Genomic DNA, 17,959 nt, shown 5'->3' on the forward strand with positions numbered 1-17,959 from the left:
TATATATATATATATATATATATATATATATATATATATATATATATATATATATATAGGAGTTAGGTGAGGGAAAAAGAAGACGTTTGACAGAAGAAGGAAAGTGAGAATCATGAAGGAAAGTAGATTTAAGTTTGTGGGCGGGCCGCAATACTATTTTTAAGTTTTTTTTTTTCAGTTAGCCAGCGACAGATACACAGCGACAGTTTATTTATTTAAAATATATTCAATTGTTTATTATTTTATTTATTTAGTCTCCATCTGGGGAGGGCGACACAAATGTCCCCAGGTCAGACTCCTTTTCTGATAATAACCCTAAGTGTCTTGACATCCCCCCTGAACTTTTTCTTCATTAACTTCTGCAACATTCGCGGTCTTAGATCTAATTTTCAATCTGTAGAACATCACCTCTCTTCTTCTAAACCTTATCTTCTTTTCCTCACTGAAACACAGGTGTCTAAGGCAACTGAGAGTAGCTCCTTTCTGTTCCATCCTTCTTTCTCTATCCTCATTTTCAACCTAAAGCTGGATGTTGCATTTTTGTGCACAACGACTTAACCTGCTCTCATGCCCACGCTCTTGAATCTTCCAAGTTTTCCACCATCTGGCTACAACTACAGTCACTCTCAAATAGAATTTATCTGTGCTGTATACCTCTCACCTAACTCCTCTGACTATAAGAAATTATTTGACTACTTAACTTCCAAAGTGGAGCACATTCTGACTCTTTTCCCTTTTGCAGAGATCTCCATTCTTGAAGACTTTAGTGTTCACCACCTGCTTTGGCTTTCCTCTCCCTTTACTGACCATCCTGGTAAACTAGCCTACCCTCTAACTGACTAAGAAGGCAGGTGTGAGTAGGGATGAAGTGAGGCCAGGTCTGGTGGCTGGTAGGTGAGGTCAGGTCTGTTAATTGATAATCTAATGCAGGTGTCAGCTGTTCTGTGTGTATCTACCTAGTTGTATTTACCTAGTTGTATTGTACAGGGCATGAGCCAAAGCTCATCTTGTCTTGTCTCCATAACCATATTTATCCAGTGTCTCTTTAAACATGTGTACACTGTTTGCCACAACCATCTCTTCCATCAAAACATTAAGGTCACCTTGCATTTCAAAACTAGGTAAAAAGCTTGCGTAAGTAATATACATGGTGAAGGTGCTATGCGTCAGCTAAAAAGAAAACAATGATAAATGAAAAAAAAAAAAATCTATATATAAAGGGATTAAATATAGGAGAGAGAGAGAGAGAGAGAGAGAGAGAGAGAGAGAGAGAGAGAGAGAGAGTCGAGAATCTAATCCCCAACAGGACAATCGACGTATGTGACATCTTAATAATCATCAATGTCTAAATTTAGTTTAGACGAGTTTAAACGTCTCTGCATTACAAATGTACAGGTAAAACATACATTTTTTTTCTTTAGCCTAAAGTGTGAACGTTGAATCTCTCCGCGTAGTTAAAGGGTCGTATTTTTAAAGTGACATCATCCAACACCAGCCAGTCGTCCTCCAGCCAGCGAATTGTTCTCGCGTTTCTGTTCGCGGAGGTTGGGAAAGGTGCTGTCAGGGTGGTGAAGTGGCAGTTGTTGAACCACCAGCCGCCACCGTTGCTCTGGCCGCAGTTTCCACTTCCCCAGGAGTCGTTGTCTTTATCCCAGGTGCTAAAAGGCGACCCGTTGTGCTTGGAGGTGAGGGCGTCGTGAGTCAGGTTTCCAGAAAAGCCACCTAAGATTAACTTGTAAGCATGTGCCTCGTCCTCCACTCTGCAAGAGAGAGTGAGCGAGTGAGTTAAATTAAAAGTTCCAGATATCTGAGCGTACGGTAGAGAGAGTAACACGATAATGTATGTAAAAGAGTGAGAATGCGGTAGTTGTAACATGATTGCTAAATTAAAGGTATTACAAAGGATTTTATGGGATTTCAAGCATCATCTAACCTTTGGGTCTTTCATAGGCTATCTAGGTAATTTCCTTAAACTAGACTTTACTAGTAGTATCATTAAAAAAATAATAAGTATTATAAAGAAAAGAACAGTTACGTAATTTACAGTTTGTAATTTATTTGTTGGGAATAGAGTGACTGTTGGGGATGGTATTAAATTATAAACGCTTGAGAGAGAGAGAGAGAGAGAGAGAGAGAGAGAGAGAGAGAGAGAGAGAGAGAGAGAGAGAGAGAGAGAGAGAGAGAGAGAGAGAGTTTATATACGTACTTGTGTTTATCTTGGTGTAATTTACAGAACTTGAGCTACACGCGTCTGGTCCTGTTTTCAGATCTAAATTTATCCGGTCTTTCCTTCAGTTGATGCACACTATTCGTCGATGTCAGTACCTTCTAGTCTCTTTGTGTGTGTGTGTAATAATAATAATAATAATAAACGGTTTATTCTTTAGGCAGTCAACAAACTGAAAATGTACATTGGGGGTGGGGAAATACTTGACATTAATCCTAAAGGTAAGTCAAATCTGTGTGTGTGTGTGTGTGTGTGTGTGTGTGTGTGTGTGTGTGTGTGTGTGTGTGTGTGTGTGTGTGTGTGTGTGTGTCTGGTGTTCTCTGAAGTATGTATCCGATTATTCCCAATTTTAGTATATGACTGATTTTTTTTTCGCTATTGCTTATTGCACCCGCCAGTGATATTCCTAACTTTAAGGATAGGCTCAAATCTCAAGTCACTCACTCCATATCATGTAAAATCGAACGTGCCTCGTTAATATTACAAAGTCACGCACACTAGTCTGGCAGACACTACTAGTCTTTCCCTTTTGCAGTAGCAGAACTTATTTCATTGTTACATAAGCCTGTTCGTTGTTGGTCTTTCCTTTGTATTCCTTTGTAATTCATTGCCGTCACAGTTCCAGTTTCTTAGAGAATGAGTCAAAAGATTGTACATTGCAGCTTTGTTAGATTATGTTACATGGGATAGATAATTAGCAACGGTACTGACGTCTATTGCAATGAAATATAGGATTTTTGTCTAAAACACACACACACACACACACACACACACACACACACACACACACATTAATAGTTTCGCTCGCCAGAATAACATGGGCGTGATCGATTTTGTACTCACACCGGTACATGTATTCAATTTTACCTGAAGGTGGTGTACTGGGCGTGGAAGGTTCCTTTTTCAATGTCGTGGAGGAGAAGGTCCACCTCGTAGGGCTGGCGGTAGGTGAGAGCGTGGAGGGAAGACAGCCCGAACCACCATTCCCCCTCGCCAGGATCCCCGAAGCCAGTACGGTATTCAGTCCAGGTCCTGTGAAGGGTGCATAATTCATATCAGACAAGTCCTGCAATACAGATGGTGTACTGTAATCATCTGCAATGCGAATTTGTTATCTCGGTGTAGGTTCTGCAATACGAATGGTGTTATCTCGGCCCAGGTTATGCATTACGAATGGTACATTCTCAACCTAAGTCCTGCAATACGAATGAAGTTGCTTTAGTTCAGATCCTGTAATACGAGTAGTGCAATCTTCATTTATGCCCTGCTATATGAATGGTAAAATTTCTCCTGCTGATATGAGATGGAGAGAAAAACCAGCACAGAAAACAAAATAACGAAAATTGGTGAGGGGGAACGCTCCCTACATTTCGCTCCATATAAAAATGAAAAATGAAGCATGAATTTTTTTTCTTTTTTTTTTTTTTCAGGTAAGGAAAACCGTTGAAGGCATTCTTTTATTCGGAATTTTTCATAAGTTGTGGTTTTAAGTGGACTTAAGTCTATTGAGTGGTAAAAAGGAACCATCTGTCACAAGTGGAGCACATTCTGACCCTCTTCCCTTTTGCAGAGATCTCCATTCTTAGAGACTTCAATGTTCACCACCAGCTTTGGCTTTCCTCTACCTTCACTGACCATCCTGGTGAACTAGCCTACAACTTTGCTATCCTCCATGACCTAGAGCAATTGGTGCAACACCCTACTCGTATTCCTGACCGTCTTGGAGATACGCCAAACATTCTTGACCTTTTCCTGACCTCTAATCCTTCTGCTTATGCTGTCACCCTTTCTTCTCCGTTGGGCTCCTCCGATCACAATCTCATATCTTTATCTTGTTCTATCGCTCCAATCCCTCCTCAGGATCCCCCTAAGCGAAGGTGCCTCTGGCGTTTTGCCTCTGCTAGTTGGGGGGACCTGAGAAGGTATTTTGCTGATTTTCCTTGGAATGACTACTGCTTCCGTGTCAGAGACCAGTCTTTGTGTGCTGAGCGCATAACAGAGGTGATAGTGTCTGGCATGGAGGCATACATTCCTCACTCTTTTTCTCGTCCTAAACCTTCTAAACCTTGGTTTAACACAGCTTGTTCTCGTGCTATACATGATAGAGAGGTGGCCCACAAAAGGTACTTAAGCCTTCCATCCCCAGAATCTCATGCACTTTATATTTCTGCCCGGAACCATGCCAAGTCTGTTCTCCAACTAGCCAAAAACTCCTTCATTAACAGAAAATGTCAAAACCTTTCAAGATCTAACTCCCCTCATGATTTCTGGCATCTAGCCAAAAATATCTCCAATAACTTTGCTTCTTCTTCTTTCCCTTCTCTATTTCAATCAGATGGCACCACTGCTATCACATCTATTTCTAAAGCTCAACTCTTTGCTCAAACCTTTGCCAAAAACTCTACCTTGGACGATTCTGGGCTTGTTCCTCCCTCTCCTCCACCCTCTGACTACTTCATGCCAGCTATTAAAATTCTTCGCAATGATGTTTTCCATGCCCTCGCTGGCCTAAACCCTCGGAAGGCTTATGGACCTGATGGGGTCACTCCTATTGTTCTCCGAAACTGTGCCTCCGGGCTTGCACCTTGCCTAGTCAAACTCTTTCAGCTCTGTCTGTCAACATCTACCTTTCCTTCTTGCTGGAAGTTTGCCTACATTCAATCTGTTCCTAAAAAGGGTGACCGTTCTAATCCCTCAAACTACCGTCCTATTGCTTTAATTTCCTGCCTATCTAAAGTATTTGAATCTATCCTCAACAGGAAGATTCTTAAACATCTATCACTTCACAACCTTCTATCTGATTGCCAGTATGGGTTCCGTCAAGGCCGCTCTACTGGTGATCTTCTGGCTTTCCTTACTGAGTCTTGGTCATCCTCTTTTAGAGATTTTGGTGCAACTTTTGCTGTTGCCTTGGACATATCAAAAGCTTTTGATAGAGTCTGGCACAAAGCTTTGATTTCCAAACTACCCTCATACGGTTTCTATCCATCTCTCTGTAACTTCATCTCAAGTTTCCTTTCTGACCGTTCTATTGCTGCTGTGGTAGATGGTCACTGTTCTTCTCCTAAACCTATTAACAGTGGTGTTCCTCAGGGCTCTGTCCTGTCACCCACTCTCTTCTTATTATTAATTAATGATCTTCTAAACCAAACTTCTTGTCCTATCCACTCCTACGCTGATGATACCACCTTGCACTTTTCCACGTCTTTTCATAGACGTCCAACCCTTCAGGAGGTAAACATATCACGCAGGGAAGCCACAGAACGCCTGACTTCTGATCTTTCTAAAATTTCTGATTGGGGCAGAGCAAACTTGGTATTGTTCAATGCCTCAAAAACTCAATTCCTCCATCTATCAACTCGACACAACCTTCCAGACAACTATCCCCTCTTCTTCAATGACACTCAACTGTCCCCCTCTTCTACACTGAACATCCTCGGTCTGTCCTTTACTTATAATCTGAACTGGAAACTTCACATGTCATCTCTAGCTAAAACAGCTTCTATGAAGTTAGGTGTTCTGAGACGTCTCCGCCAGTTTTTGTCACCCCCCCAGCTGCTAACTCTGTACAAGGGCCTTATCCGTCCATGTATGGATATGCTTCACATGTCTGGGGGGGTTCCACTCATACTGCTCTTCTAGACAGGGTGGAATCAAAAGCTTTTCGTCTCATCAACTCCTCTCCTCTAACTGACTGTCTTCAGCCTCTCTCTCACCGCCGCAATGTTGCATATCTAGCTGTCTTCTACCGCTATTTTCATGCTAACTGCTCTTCTGATCTTGCTAACTGCATGCCTCCCCTCCTTCCGCGGCCTCGCTGCACAAGACTTTCTTCTTTCGCTCACCCCTATTTTGTCCACCTCTCTAACGCAAGAGTTAACCAGTATTCTCAATCATTGATCCCTTTCTCTGGTAAACTCTGGAACTCCCTGCCTGCTTCTGTATTTCCACCTTCCTATGACTTGAATTCCTTCAAGGGGGAGGTTTCAAGACACTTATTCATCAATTTTTGACCACTGCTTTGACCCTTTTATGGGACTGCCATTTCAGTGGGCATTTTTTTTATTAGATTTTTGTTACCCTTGGCCAGTGTCCTTCCTACATAAAAAAAAAAAAAAAACTTTCCACATCCGTTTATGTCTCAGCGAATTAAAGGATAAACAACGAAAAGACAGTGAAGGTATAACATATTTTAAAGTATGTATAAATTAATAATCTGGCTGAAAGAGAGAGAGAGAGAGCGAGAGAGAGAGAGAGAGAGAGAGAGAGAGAGAGAGAGAGAGAGAGAGAGAGAATATCACCTGTTTCACCGCCTTACCTGTTAAAGTTCACCAAGCCATAGGTGGTGTTCCGGCGCCTTAAAATGACCGTCCAACCTCCCGTATCTTTCGCACCGGGCTGGCCCATGTCACAGTAACAATTAACAGGTGCCTGATGGTGATTAGCCGGGTGTTAGTAACACAGGGAAGTTATTTTTCTTATTTCACATTTGCTAATTTGTTTAACCTATGTGTGATTACAAAAATGTTTGTGTGTGTGTGTGTATATATATATATATATATATATATATATATATATATATATATATATATATATATATATATATATATATATATATATATATATATATATATATATATATATATATATATATATATATATATATATATATATATATATATACTATCAAAGTGGGAATATTGGTAGTATGATTACATATGTATTTTCTTTTTATTATTTAACATTTATATATATATATATATATATATATATATATATATATATATATATATATATATATATATATATATATATATATATATATATATATATATATATATATATATATATATATATATATATATATATATATATATATATATATATATATATATATATATATATATATTATAAACAAGAAATAACGGGTTCAAGCTTGAAAAATTTAGGTTTAGGAAGGAGATAGGAAAAAATTGGTTCTTAAATAGAGTCGTAGATGAGTGGAACGCACTCAGTAATCATGTAATTAGTGCTAGGTCACTAGAGAGCTTTAAGAGAAGATTAGACAAGTTTATGGATGGGGATAGCAGATGGAAATAGGTAAGTGTGTTTCATACGGGGACTGCCACGTGTAAGCCTGGTCGCTTCTTGCAGCTTCCCTTATATCTTATGTTCTTATGTTCTTATATTATATTATATATATATATATATATATATATATATATATATATATATATATATATATATATATATATAGAGAGAGAGAGAGAGAGAGAGAGAGAGAGAGAGAGAGAGAGAGAGAGAGAGAGAGAGAGAGAGAGAGAGAGAGAGAGAGAGAGAGAGAGAGAGAGAGAGAGAGAGAGAGAGAGAGAGAGAGAGAGAGAGAGAGAGAGAGAGAGAGAGAGAGAGAGAGATTGAAGGATGCTTTTTACGTAGTAGAGCAGTAATAGTTATCGAGTAAGAGGAGGAAAAGACGTAGGGAGAAGAGGAAAAGGAGGAAGTCGACGATGAAAAGAACTTGCAAAGAAGAATCGTTGTTCACTTCTTATCACCTTATTATCGAAGGTTGGGAAGGTCTCATACACACCGCTTGGGCCCTCAGGTTGCACCCAGTGTATATCGGAGCAATCCCGCGGCAGAGCAGAAGGTGCGGTGCGCTGAGAGCATGAGAACGAAACGAATGAAATGAGGAAAAAGGGAGTGTTTAAACAGTTTAGGGTTTGAATTTATTGAAACTAAGAAATACTTTCAGGCATAAACTCACGTACACGCGCGTTTGCACACACACACAGACACACACACACACATACACACACACACACATAAAGAGAGAGAGAGAGAGAGAGAGAGAGAGAGAGAGAGAGAGAGAGAGAGAGAGAGAGAGAGAGAGAGAGAGAGAGAGAGAGAGAGAGAGAGAGAAAGAAAAGCAGACCACATGAATACAAAGAGGCACTGTTGTGGGTCCGCAGCTGAGGCCACCAACATCACACATGCTTCAACCATCACCATCACTACCACCACCATTACAACAATTTGATCCCTATTACCAATTTTTGCTGTTGCTGCTGCTGTTGCTATTACCACTACTACTGTTGATGCTACTGCTACTACTACTAGTATTTCTACTTTTTTTTTTTATGTAGGTGGGACACTGGCCGAGGGCAACAAAAATCCAATAAAAAAATGCCCACTGAAATGCCAGTCCCATAAAAGGATCAAAGCATTAGTCAAAAATTGATGGATAAGTGTCTTGAAACCTCCCTCTTGAAGGAATGCAAGTCATAGGAAGGTGGAAATACAGAAGCAGACAGGGAGTTCCAGAGTTTACCAGAGAAAGGGATGAATGATTGAGAATACTGGTTAACTATTGCATTAGAGAGGTGGACAAAATAGGGGTGAGAGAAAGAAGAAAGTCTTGTGCAGCGAGGCCGCGGAAGGAGGGGAGGCATGCAGTTAGCAAGATCAGAAGAGCAGTTAGCATGAAAATAGCTACTATTACTACTACTACTACTACTACTAGTACCACACACACACACACATACACACACACACACACATACCTACAAAACGAAATTTGCGATGCGAAGAAATTCGCTTTTCCAGGCAGATAAAAAAATTATCAGTGGAATAAATTACTAGAGGAAGGGGTGTGTGAAAAAAGTATACACATATTTAAGGGTATATAGGATAATTCTGTATTAAGAGACATTATGAGCTTGAGTCGATCCTGTAAAAAAAAAAAAGCATACAGGTAAAAAAGTAAGTACCACCCACCTGGTTCTCGACGGGACACACGCTACTCGCCCCCACAGACCCGTCCATCAGCTCCGTTACTTTGTCCAGTAATGTAGTGCAAGAGTCGCCGCTTTCCGAGGAGCCGCCAATCTTTTCGTTGATCTTAAGCACGTGCGTAGTAATATTCTCCAAGGCTCTGGTGTTTGCACTCAGTGTTTGAGCAATAGAGGCGTCAACTTCACTTCCTCTGGTTTCCAATCCGCCGCCTACTGCACTTGTACTTGCAGCTGGCGAAAGTTTCGCATCGATATGTGCCTTAAGCTTGGTCTCCAGCGCCTCCACTTGCGAGTTGATATGAACCTCCAGTTTGGTCACCAAGTTGTCAAGGATGGTATTTTGTAAGTGCAATAATTGCTGATATGTTTCATTGTTGCCTGGGGCGGATTGTGTTGATTGTTCCAACCTTTGGAGAGCCCCCGTCACGGTGGCCATGACGTGGGTCAAGGGTTGCAGCTTGCTGCTCAGTTGTGTGTTGATCAGCCTAAATTGAATGCCGATGGTTCTCATGACAGCTTCGCTCACCTCGCTGGGCAGTCTATCCAGTGTATCCCACACAGGCTGCAGGGGGTCATCTAAGTCCGTGCTCACATACGAGTAATCGTCGTCCGAAGTGGATGCGCACGAGACTGTGACGCAGAGGACCATCGCGGCCACTCCGATGGGATGCCAGTGCCTACTCGTTTTGGACTTCATCCTGCGTCGTAAACTCCACTGTTACCTTATTAGTAGTATTTGGCGTTTTGCAGAACCCAAAGCACACAAAAATATTGAAAATGATAGTCGGGAAAACTCACACCTGCTGTTCACGTCACAGCCTTGCGATGAACCCACAACAGGAACAGGGGAGATAAAAAGAAACAAAAATTCTGGAAGTAGAAAAATTGGAATCGAAGGAGCTGAGAAAGTCAGTCCGTGAGCGACGAAGAGGATGGAGGTTGGAGGTGCAGGAGGCGAGGTGGGAGGTGTATCTGAACTATAGGAGAGCGCGGCGGGCACTGAGTCTCCAAGAATAAACCAAGGCCAAGAGTAGGGTGGTGCAATTAGGGGGCAGGGGAGGGGAGGAGATGGCGTGCTAGTGAGGAGAGAGAGAGAGAGAGAGAGAGAGAGAGAGAGAGAGAGAGAGAGAGAGAGAGAGAGAGAGAGAGAGAGAGAGAGAGAGAGAGAGAGAGAGAGAGAGACCTTAATGGAGAGGGAGAGGAGGAAAATTCCGCTTAGGATAATAAACAAAGAGGGAGGGCGAGGAAAGAGGCCTTGTAACTGGGGAGGGAAGAGGGCACATGGCAAGGGAAGGGAATAAGCACGTGGTGAAAGAGGAGAGAGGGGAACAGACGATAAGTGACAAAGACACGAGGGAAAAAAAAAAAAAAAAAAAAAAAAAAAAAAATATATATATATATATATATATATATATATATATATATATATATATATATATATATATATATATATATATATATATATATATATATATATATATATATATATGAAAGCCAACATGATTACAGAAACAGATTCACAGGAGTCTCGTCGATTAATATTGTCGGACTAAAAGATCATAACCGAATGTCTGAGGTAATGTATAACATAATAATAATTAAAAATAAATAAGTGTGGTGTTCACAGATAATGCAAGTCTACGTGTGGTCTGATTAAATCTACTTTAGCACTTGTAGAGTCATTCCTCCCGCCCTCATCTACTCCTTTATCACACACACACACACACACTGGGAAGTCCTTGACACACTCCTCCACTCACTCTTCAGTACAGTAATAATGTTCGTCAGAATTACTCACTTCAACCGCTTTATTTTTATGAGTGTCCTCTGAGTCTTTTCTCGACTATTATTAATAAGCTCCAGTGGAAGTTATTAGGGCATGAAAGTCTGGTTTCATTACTGAAGCAGTAGTTTAACAACGAGTCTGCATAATCCGTGGTAAAATATGTATGAGGATGTGACTAATTGCCTCTGTGGCTTGTAGCCTTAGAAATAGTTGTTATGAGAGCCTGAAGCGTTTCAAAATATGGGCTTTGACTCACAGTAATTATAGCCGTGGTTCAAACTGCGTATAAAAAATAAATAAACAAATAAATAAAATAGGGAAGTCATTAATTTAAAGTTCGTTGTTGTGTATGTATCGCATATATTTAGGGTTAGATTTTGACAAAGCAATAATTAAAAATACGCACTAATTACCAATCTTCTGGCTTCTTCTAGTAGTAGTAGTAGTAGTAGTAGTAGTAGTAGTAGTAGTAGTAGTAGTAGTGGTAGTAGTAGTAGTAGTAGTAGTAGTAGAAGTAAAATGAGGAAATGAAATGATAATAGTAGTAGAAGTAAGAAGAATGTAATGATTATGATGATGGTGATGATAAGGAACAATACGAGGAAGAGGAAGAATAAGAAGAGGAGGAGGAAGAAAACTGAAATTGGAAGAGATATACAAGAAGAGAGAGTCAAGAAAGTACGGAGGGAAGAGGAGGATAACTACTATGATGTTAAACACTGTATCCACACAACCTTCATCAAAGATTTCTCGTGCCTTGGTTCATGCTCCACTTTTTCATTTCTCTCTCTCCCGTGGGCCTCGCCACGTGCTCTCCTCACATGATCATTCGACAGAAACTTCACACTAGTCTCCTCTGCCTGGGAGAATCCTAGTTGCAGGCAGATCAGGTGGGACAGGTAACTCTTCCATAATGCATAGTCGTAGGTGAACCATTTACCAGAAACACGGATCATCAGGAACCCGCTGGGGTAGGACTTGGGATTCCTATAGGAGGGGCAGAAATGTAAGTATCTTCAGGTGGTCAGAGGTTTGGTAATTGGGATTTTCAGATATAATAAGGTTCTTGTTTTTCTTTATATACACGTTTTTTTTTTTGTGATAGGTTCCAAAAGGCAGTGTGTGTGTGTGTGTGTGTGTGTGTGTGTGTGTGTGTGTGTGTGTGTGTGTGTGTGTGTGTGTGTGTGTGTGTGTGTGTGTGTGTCTGTCTCTGTTTGTGTGTGTGTGTGTGTGTGTGTGTGTGTGTGTGTGTGTGTGTGTGTGTGTGTGTGTGTGTGTGTGTGTGTGTGTGTGTCTGTCTGTCTCTGTGTGTGTGTGTGTGTGTGTGTGTGTGTGTGTGTGTGTGTGTGTGTGTGTGTGTGTGTGTGTGTGTGTGTGTGTGTGTGTGTCTGTGTGTGTGTGTGCTTGGAAGAAGTGAAGCAGCTTTAGTCCCTCATGTTGCAGCTGTCAGCCTCTGCAGGATGCTGGAACTTTTCCATGCTTCCAGAGAAGAATAAAGGAAATATGTGAAATCTATGTGTGTGTGTGTGTGTGTGTGTGTGTGTGTGTGTGTGTGTGTGTGTCTGTGATAGTTATGATATTTGTCATAGTTATGATATCTTCTTGTGATAGTTATGATATCTTATGATATGTCTGTCAGTGATAGTTATGATATTTGTGATGGTTATGATATCTTATATCTGGACTTTAGTAAAGCATTTGACAAGGTACCCTATCAAAGGCTCCTGAGAAAGGTTAGGGCACACGGGATAGATGGGAAGGTGTTAGGCTGGATAGGGTCATGGCTTGGTAACAGGCGACAGAGAGTGGTAATAAACGGCTCGAAATCCGAGTGGGGTCATGTAATTAGTGGGATACCACAGGGATCAGTATTAGGGCCATCGTTATTTCTAATGTATATCAATGACTTGGATAGTGGAATTAGTAGTGATGTTAGTAAATTTGCGGATGACACAAAGATAGCTAGATTAATTAGGTCAGAATCGGATGCCATCCCTTTGTAGGCAGACTTAGATAGAATGAATGAATGGACGGATAGATGGCAAATGGAATTTAATATCAATAAATGCAAAGTGCTTAGCGTAGGTAGAGGAAACCCACACAATAGATACACATTTGACAACCAAACTCTGGTAGGTACAGGGTACGAGAAAGATTTAGGAGTTATAGTTAGCTCTGAACTCCGTCTAGGGAAACAATGCATAGAAGCCAAAAACAAGGCAAATAGGGTACTAGGATTCTTTTTTAGGAGAGTTAAAAGTAGAAGGCCGGAAGTAATATTAAAGTTATACTTGGCGCTGGTCAGACCTCATCTAGACTATGCGGTGCAGTTCTGGTCCCCACATTACAGGAAAGATATAGGTCTATTAGAATCAGTACAGAGGAGAATGACTAAAAGGATACAGGGGATGAGGAGTATTCCTTACGAGGTGAGGTTGAAGCTGTTAAATTTACATTCTTTAGAGAGACGTAGGTTAAGAGGGGACCTGATAGAAGTCTTTAAGTGGTATAAGGGTTATAACAAGGGAGATGTAAGCAAAATTCTTAGGATCAGCAACCAGGGTAGAACAAGAAATAACGGGTTCAAGCTTGAAAAATTTAGGTTTAGGAAGGAGATAGGAAAAAATTGGTTCTCAAATAGAGTGGTAGATGAGTGGAATGGACTCAGTAATCATGTAGTTAGTGCTAGGACACTAGAGAGCTTTAAGAAAAGATTAGACAAGTTTATGGATGGGGATAGCAGATGGAAATAGGTAGGAGTGTTTCATACAGGGACTGCCACGTGTAAGCCTGGTCGCTTCTTGCAGCTTCCCTTATTTCTTATGTTCTTATGTTTCTTATGTCTGTGTGTGTGTGTGTGTGTGTGTGTGTGTTTTATTTATTTATTTTTTTTTTTTTTATGTAGGAAAGACACTGGCCAAGGGCAACAAAAATCTAATAAAAAAAAATGCCCACTGAAATGCCAGTCCCAAAAAAGGGTCAAAGCAGTGGTCAAAAATTGATGAATAAGTGTCTTGAAACCTCCCTCTTGAAGGAATTCAAGTATTTAGGAAGGTGGAAATACAGAAGCAGGCAGGGAGTTCCAGAGTTTACCAGAGAAAGGCATGAATGATTGAGAATACTGTTTAACTCTTGCGTTAAAGAGGTGGACAGAATAGGGGTGAGAGAAAGAAGAAAGTCTTGTGCAGCGAGGCCGCGGAAGGAGGGGAGGCATGCAGTTAGCAAGATCAGAAGAGCAGTTAGCATGAAAATAGCGGTAGAAGACAGCTAGATATGCAACATTGCGGCAGTGAGAGAGAGGCTGAAGACAGTCAGTTAGAGGAGAGGAGTTGATGAAACGAAAAGCTTTTGATTCCACCCTGTCTAGAAGAGCAGTATGAGTGGAACCTCCCCAGACATGTGAAGCATACTCCATACATGGACGGATAAGGCCCTTGTACAGAGTTAGCAGCTGGGGGGGGTGAGAAAAACTGGCGGAGACGTCTCAGAACACCTAAATTCATAGAAGCTGTTTTAGCTAGAGATGAGATGTGAAGTTTCCAGTCGCCGATAAGGCTATCGTTATCGATTTATCGGTTAGTTTTTTTTTTTTTGTTATCGTGCCCAGCTATGATTGTTCAGTGCCTCAAAAAAAAAAAAAAAAAAAAATCTATTTCTCCATATATCAACTCCCATACAATCTTGCAGATAACTATTTCCTCTTCTTCAATGACGCGTATCTGTCCCTCTCTTTTATACTGAAGATCCTCGGTCTGTCCTTTAATAATCTATATTGGAAATTTCACGTCATCTTTAGCTAAAACAACTTTTATGAATTTAGGTGTTCTGAGTCGCCTTCGCCAGTTTTCTGCACCCTCCCACCTGCTAACTTTGCACAGGAACCTTATCCACCCATGTATGGATTATGCTTCTCATGTATGGTGAGGTTTCACTCACACTGTTCTTCTAGAAAGAGTGGAATCAAAAGCATTTTGTCTTATAACTCCTCTCCTCGAACTGTCTGTCTTCAACTTCTCTCTCATCGCCGCATCTCTTGCTATCGTCTACAGCGATTTTCATGCTGACTGCTCTTCAGATCTTCCTAAGTGCATGCCTTCTTCCCGCGGCATTACTGCACAAGACTTTCTCATCTCTCCGCCTCTCTAATGCGAGAGCCAGTATCCTCAATCACTCATCCCTTTTTTCTGGTGAACGCTGGAAATGCTTGCCTGCTTTTTTATTTTTTCTCTCCTGTGACTTGAACCCTTTCAAAAGGAAGGTTTGAAGACGTCCCAAAACCTTGGGTGACACTTTTGGCCTTATTTTGGGATTGGCACCTCAGTTTTTTTTTTTTTTTTTTTTTTTTTGCCACTTCTCCTCTTACATAAAAAAATAACAATATTACTTAAGACATCCTGATACTTAAAGAGTCATCCTGATAATTAAAACTCACTTTAATACTTCAGACTTACTCTAACACGTAAAAATCAACCTAAATGATTATTGAAACCAAAGTAAAACCGCAGCTCCGCTCTGAATTTCCAACTCTCCTCTTTTACTCAGTCCTTCATTCCAAATCTCACCCTAACACGTCCTCCTCCAGTCTGAGATGAGGCACCAGGGTGACGCAGAAAGCCTCGTCCTCACCCTCGGGACAGTCCCTCGTCTCGTCACACACCCTCTCCTTCGATACACACTTCAGAGGCTTGGAGCTGCAGGAGCGACAATAAACATTTTAGGAACGCAATGTTATCTACCACACAACAGCAATAGCTAATAACAACATAAACCTCTACTGTAACTTCTATCATACTACTACTACTACTACTACTGCTGTTGCTACTGCTACCACTACTACTACTACTACTAATATACTACTACTACTGCTGCTGCTGCTGCTGCTGCTGCTATTACTGCTGTTATTTCTGCTACTGTTGCTGCTCTTGCTACAACTACTACAAATGTAAATGTTGCTACTTCTGCTGATAGTGCTGCTACTGCTACTATTACTGCTGTCAGTACTGCTACTACTTATATTACTACTGTTACTACTACTACTACTACTACTACTACTACTATTGCTGTTTCTACAACTGCTACACTTACTACAACTACTTCAAGTGCTACTACTTTTATTATTTATGCCGATACTAATACTATCACTACTGCCGATACTGCTACTAATACTTATGCTGACACTACTGCCTCTGCTGCTGGTGCTACTACTACTACTACTACTACTACTACTACTACTACTACTACCACCACCACCAGTATTGCTGTTACTACATACTACCATCATCATCATCCTTTTAGCAAATTCAAGAACGTCAAAGGAAGAAAATAATCTCCGCCAATCACAACACACACACACACACACACACACACACGTGTGCAGTAGGTACCTGACGAAACGATAATTACTCCCAGTAAGGTCTAAAGCACTGGATCATGGGGTGCTGTCAACTTATCAATAAACCCAGCTGTGACCTCACAGAGCGTTTCCCTTTGTGTCTCACAACACAAGGGTGCAGTCACAGCCTGTCCTCTGAAGACAACTCTCTTCCTTCACACAAAACTACAAACACCTAATTACACACAATCCCTTCACTAAAAATTCAAAATTATCATGGCGGCTCCTACACCAGCCTCAGAGTCCCCATCTGAGGAGGGGACCACAAATATCCCCAAGTCGGATTGCCATTCTGATATCGACCCTAAATGTCTTGACGCTGCCCTCCCATCAACTTTTTTTTCATTAACTTCTGCAACATTCGCGGTCTTAGATCTAATTTTCAATCTGTAGAACACCAACTCTCCTCTTCTAAACGTTGTCATTTTTTCCTCACTGAAACTCAGGTGTCTGAGGCAACTGACGATAGCCCCTTTTCTGTTCCCTCTTACTTTCTCTTTCCTCATTTTCAATCCAAAGTTGGATGTTGCGTCTATGTGCGCAACGACTTAACCTGGTCCCGTGCCCACGCTCTTGAAACTTCTTCGTTTCCCATCATCTGGCTATAACAACAAAGTTACTCTTAAACTAAATTCATCTGTACTGTATACCTCTCACCTAACTCCTTTGACTACAAGAAATTCTTTGACTACTTGTCTTCCAAAGTAGAGCATATTCTGACTCCCTTCCCTTTTGCGAAGATCTCCATTCTTGGAAACTTCAATGTTCACCACCAGCTTCGCCTTTTGTCTCCCTTCACTAACCATCCTGGTAAACTATCCTCCACAACCTAGAGCAATTGGTGCAACAGCCTACTCGTATTCCTGACCGTCTTGGAAATACGCCCAACATTCTTAACCTTTTCTTAACCTCTAATCCTGCTTATCCTGTCACCCTCTTTTCTCTATTGGGCTCCTCCGGTCACAATCTCATATCTGTATATTGTGTTATCGCTCCAATCCCTCCTCAGGATTCCCAAAAGCGGAGGTGCCTCTGGCGTTTTGCCTCTGATAGCTGATAGCTCTGATAGCTCTTTTTCCTCGACCTAAACCTTCCAAACTTTGGTTTAGCACAGCTTGCTCTTGTGCTATACATGAAAGAGAGGTGGCCCACAAAAGGAACTTAAGCCTTCCATCACCAGAGTCTCATGCGCTTTATATTGCTGCCCGGAATCGTGCCAAGTCTATTCTCCAACTAGCCAAAAACTCTTCATTAACAGAAGTGTCAAAATCTTTCAAGATCTAACTCCCCTCGTGACTTCGGCATCTAGCCAAAAATATCTCCAATAACTTTACTTCTTCTTCCCCTCATTTATTTCAACCAGATGGCATCATTGCTATCACATCTATCTCTAAAGCTGAACTCTTCGCTCAGACCTTTGCTAAAAACTCTACCTTGGACGATTCAGGGCTTGTTCCTCCTTCTCCTCCACCCGCTAACTACATGCTACATATTAAAATTCTTCGCAATGATGTTTTCCATGCCCTAGCTGGTCTTAACCCTCAGAGGGCTTATGGACCTGATGGTGTCCCTCTTATTGTACTCCGAAACTGTGCCTCCGTGCTTGCACCTTGCTTAGTGAAACTCTTTCATCTCTGTCTGTCAACATCTACCATTCCTTCTTTCTGGAAGTTTGCCTACATTCAGCCTGTTCCTTAAAAGGGTGACCGTTCTAATCCCTCAAACTACCGTCCTATTGTTCTAATTTCCTGCCTATCTAAAGT

The 17,959-nt window shown here is 41.1% G+C and overlaps 2 protein-coding genes across 13 annotated transcripts in view; both read right to left on the reverse strand.

Annotated features, from left to right (window-relative positions):
- Window positions 1–48: 48 nt before the first annotated feature.
- Window positions 49–10,029, reverse strand: LOC135112181 (techylectin-5A-like). 2 transcript variants are annotated; one of them, XM_064026279.1, is made up of 6 exons: window positions 9,817–10,029; window positions 9,002–9,716; window positions 7,780–7,884; window positions 6,546–6,658; window positions 3,095–3,259; window positions 49–1,760 (listed from the first exon to the last, which is right to left on the reverse strand). In XM_064026279.1, exons 2-6 carry the CDS (start codon window positions 9,713–9,715, stop codon window positions 1,418–1,420), a joined length of 1,440 nt encoding a protein of 479 aa, XP_063882349.1. In that variant the 5' UTR covers window position 9,716; window positions 9,817–10,029; the 3' UTR covers window positions 49–1,417. The 2 variants fall into 2 exon arrangements, with proteins under 2 accessions (XP_063882349.1, XP_063882348.1); XM_064026278.1 differs by having other exon boundaries at window positions 9,002–10,029.
- Window positions 10,030–11,144: 1,115 nt separating this feature from the next.
- Window positions 11,145–17,959, reverse strand: part of LOC135112187 (serine protease nudel-like) — a 36,931-nt gene continuing 30,116 nt past the window's right edge. For all 11 annotated transcript variants that reach the window (XM_064026297.1, XM_064026294.1, XM_064026299.1 and 8 more), the window contains 2 exons: window positions 15,367–15,495; window positions 11,145–11,791 (listed from right to left, as the gene is read on the reverse strand). In XM_064026297.1, coding sequence (XP_063882367.1) covers window positions 11,509–11,791; window positions 15,367–15,495 — 412 coding nt within the window. In that variant the 3' untranslated portion in view covers window positions 11,145–11,508. The remainder of the gene's footprint in view (window positions 11,792–15,366; window positions 15,496–17,959) is intronic.

This window comes from Scylla paramamosain, chromosome 23 (assembly GCF_035594125.1).
Source record: "Scylla paramamosain isolate STU-SP2022 chromosome 23, ASM3559412v1, whole genome shotgun sequence".
NCBI lineage: Eukaryota > Metazoa > Arthropoda > Malacostraca > Decapoda > Portunidae > Scylla > Scylla paramamosain.

Excerpts from the sequence above, each read along its gene's own strand:
- LOC135112181 (XM_064026279.1), bottom strand. The coding sequence starts at position 9,715 with ATGAAGTCCAAAACGAGTAGGCACTGGCATCCCATCGGAGTGGCCGCG. Across the intron at positions 6,659-7,779 it reads TCCCAACCTTCGATAATAAG|GCACCTGTTAATTGTTACTG; the intron begins GTGATAAGAAGT and ends AATCACCATCAG. Across the intron at positions 1,761-3,094 it reads GCCCAGTACACCACCTTCAG|AGTGGAGGACGAGGCACATG; the intron begins GTAAAATTGAAT and ends TCTCTCTTGCAG.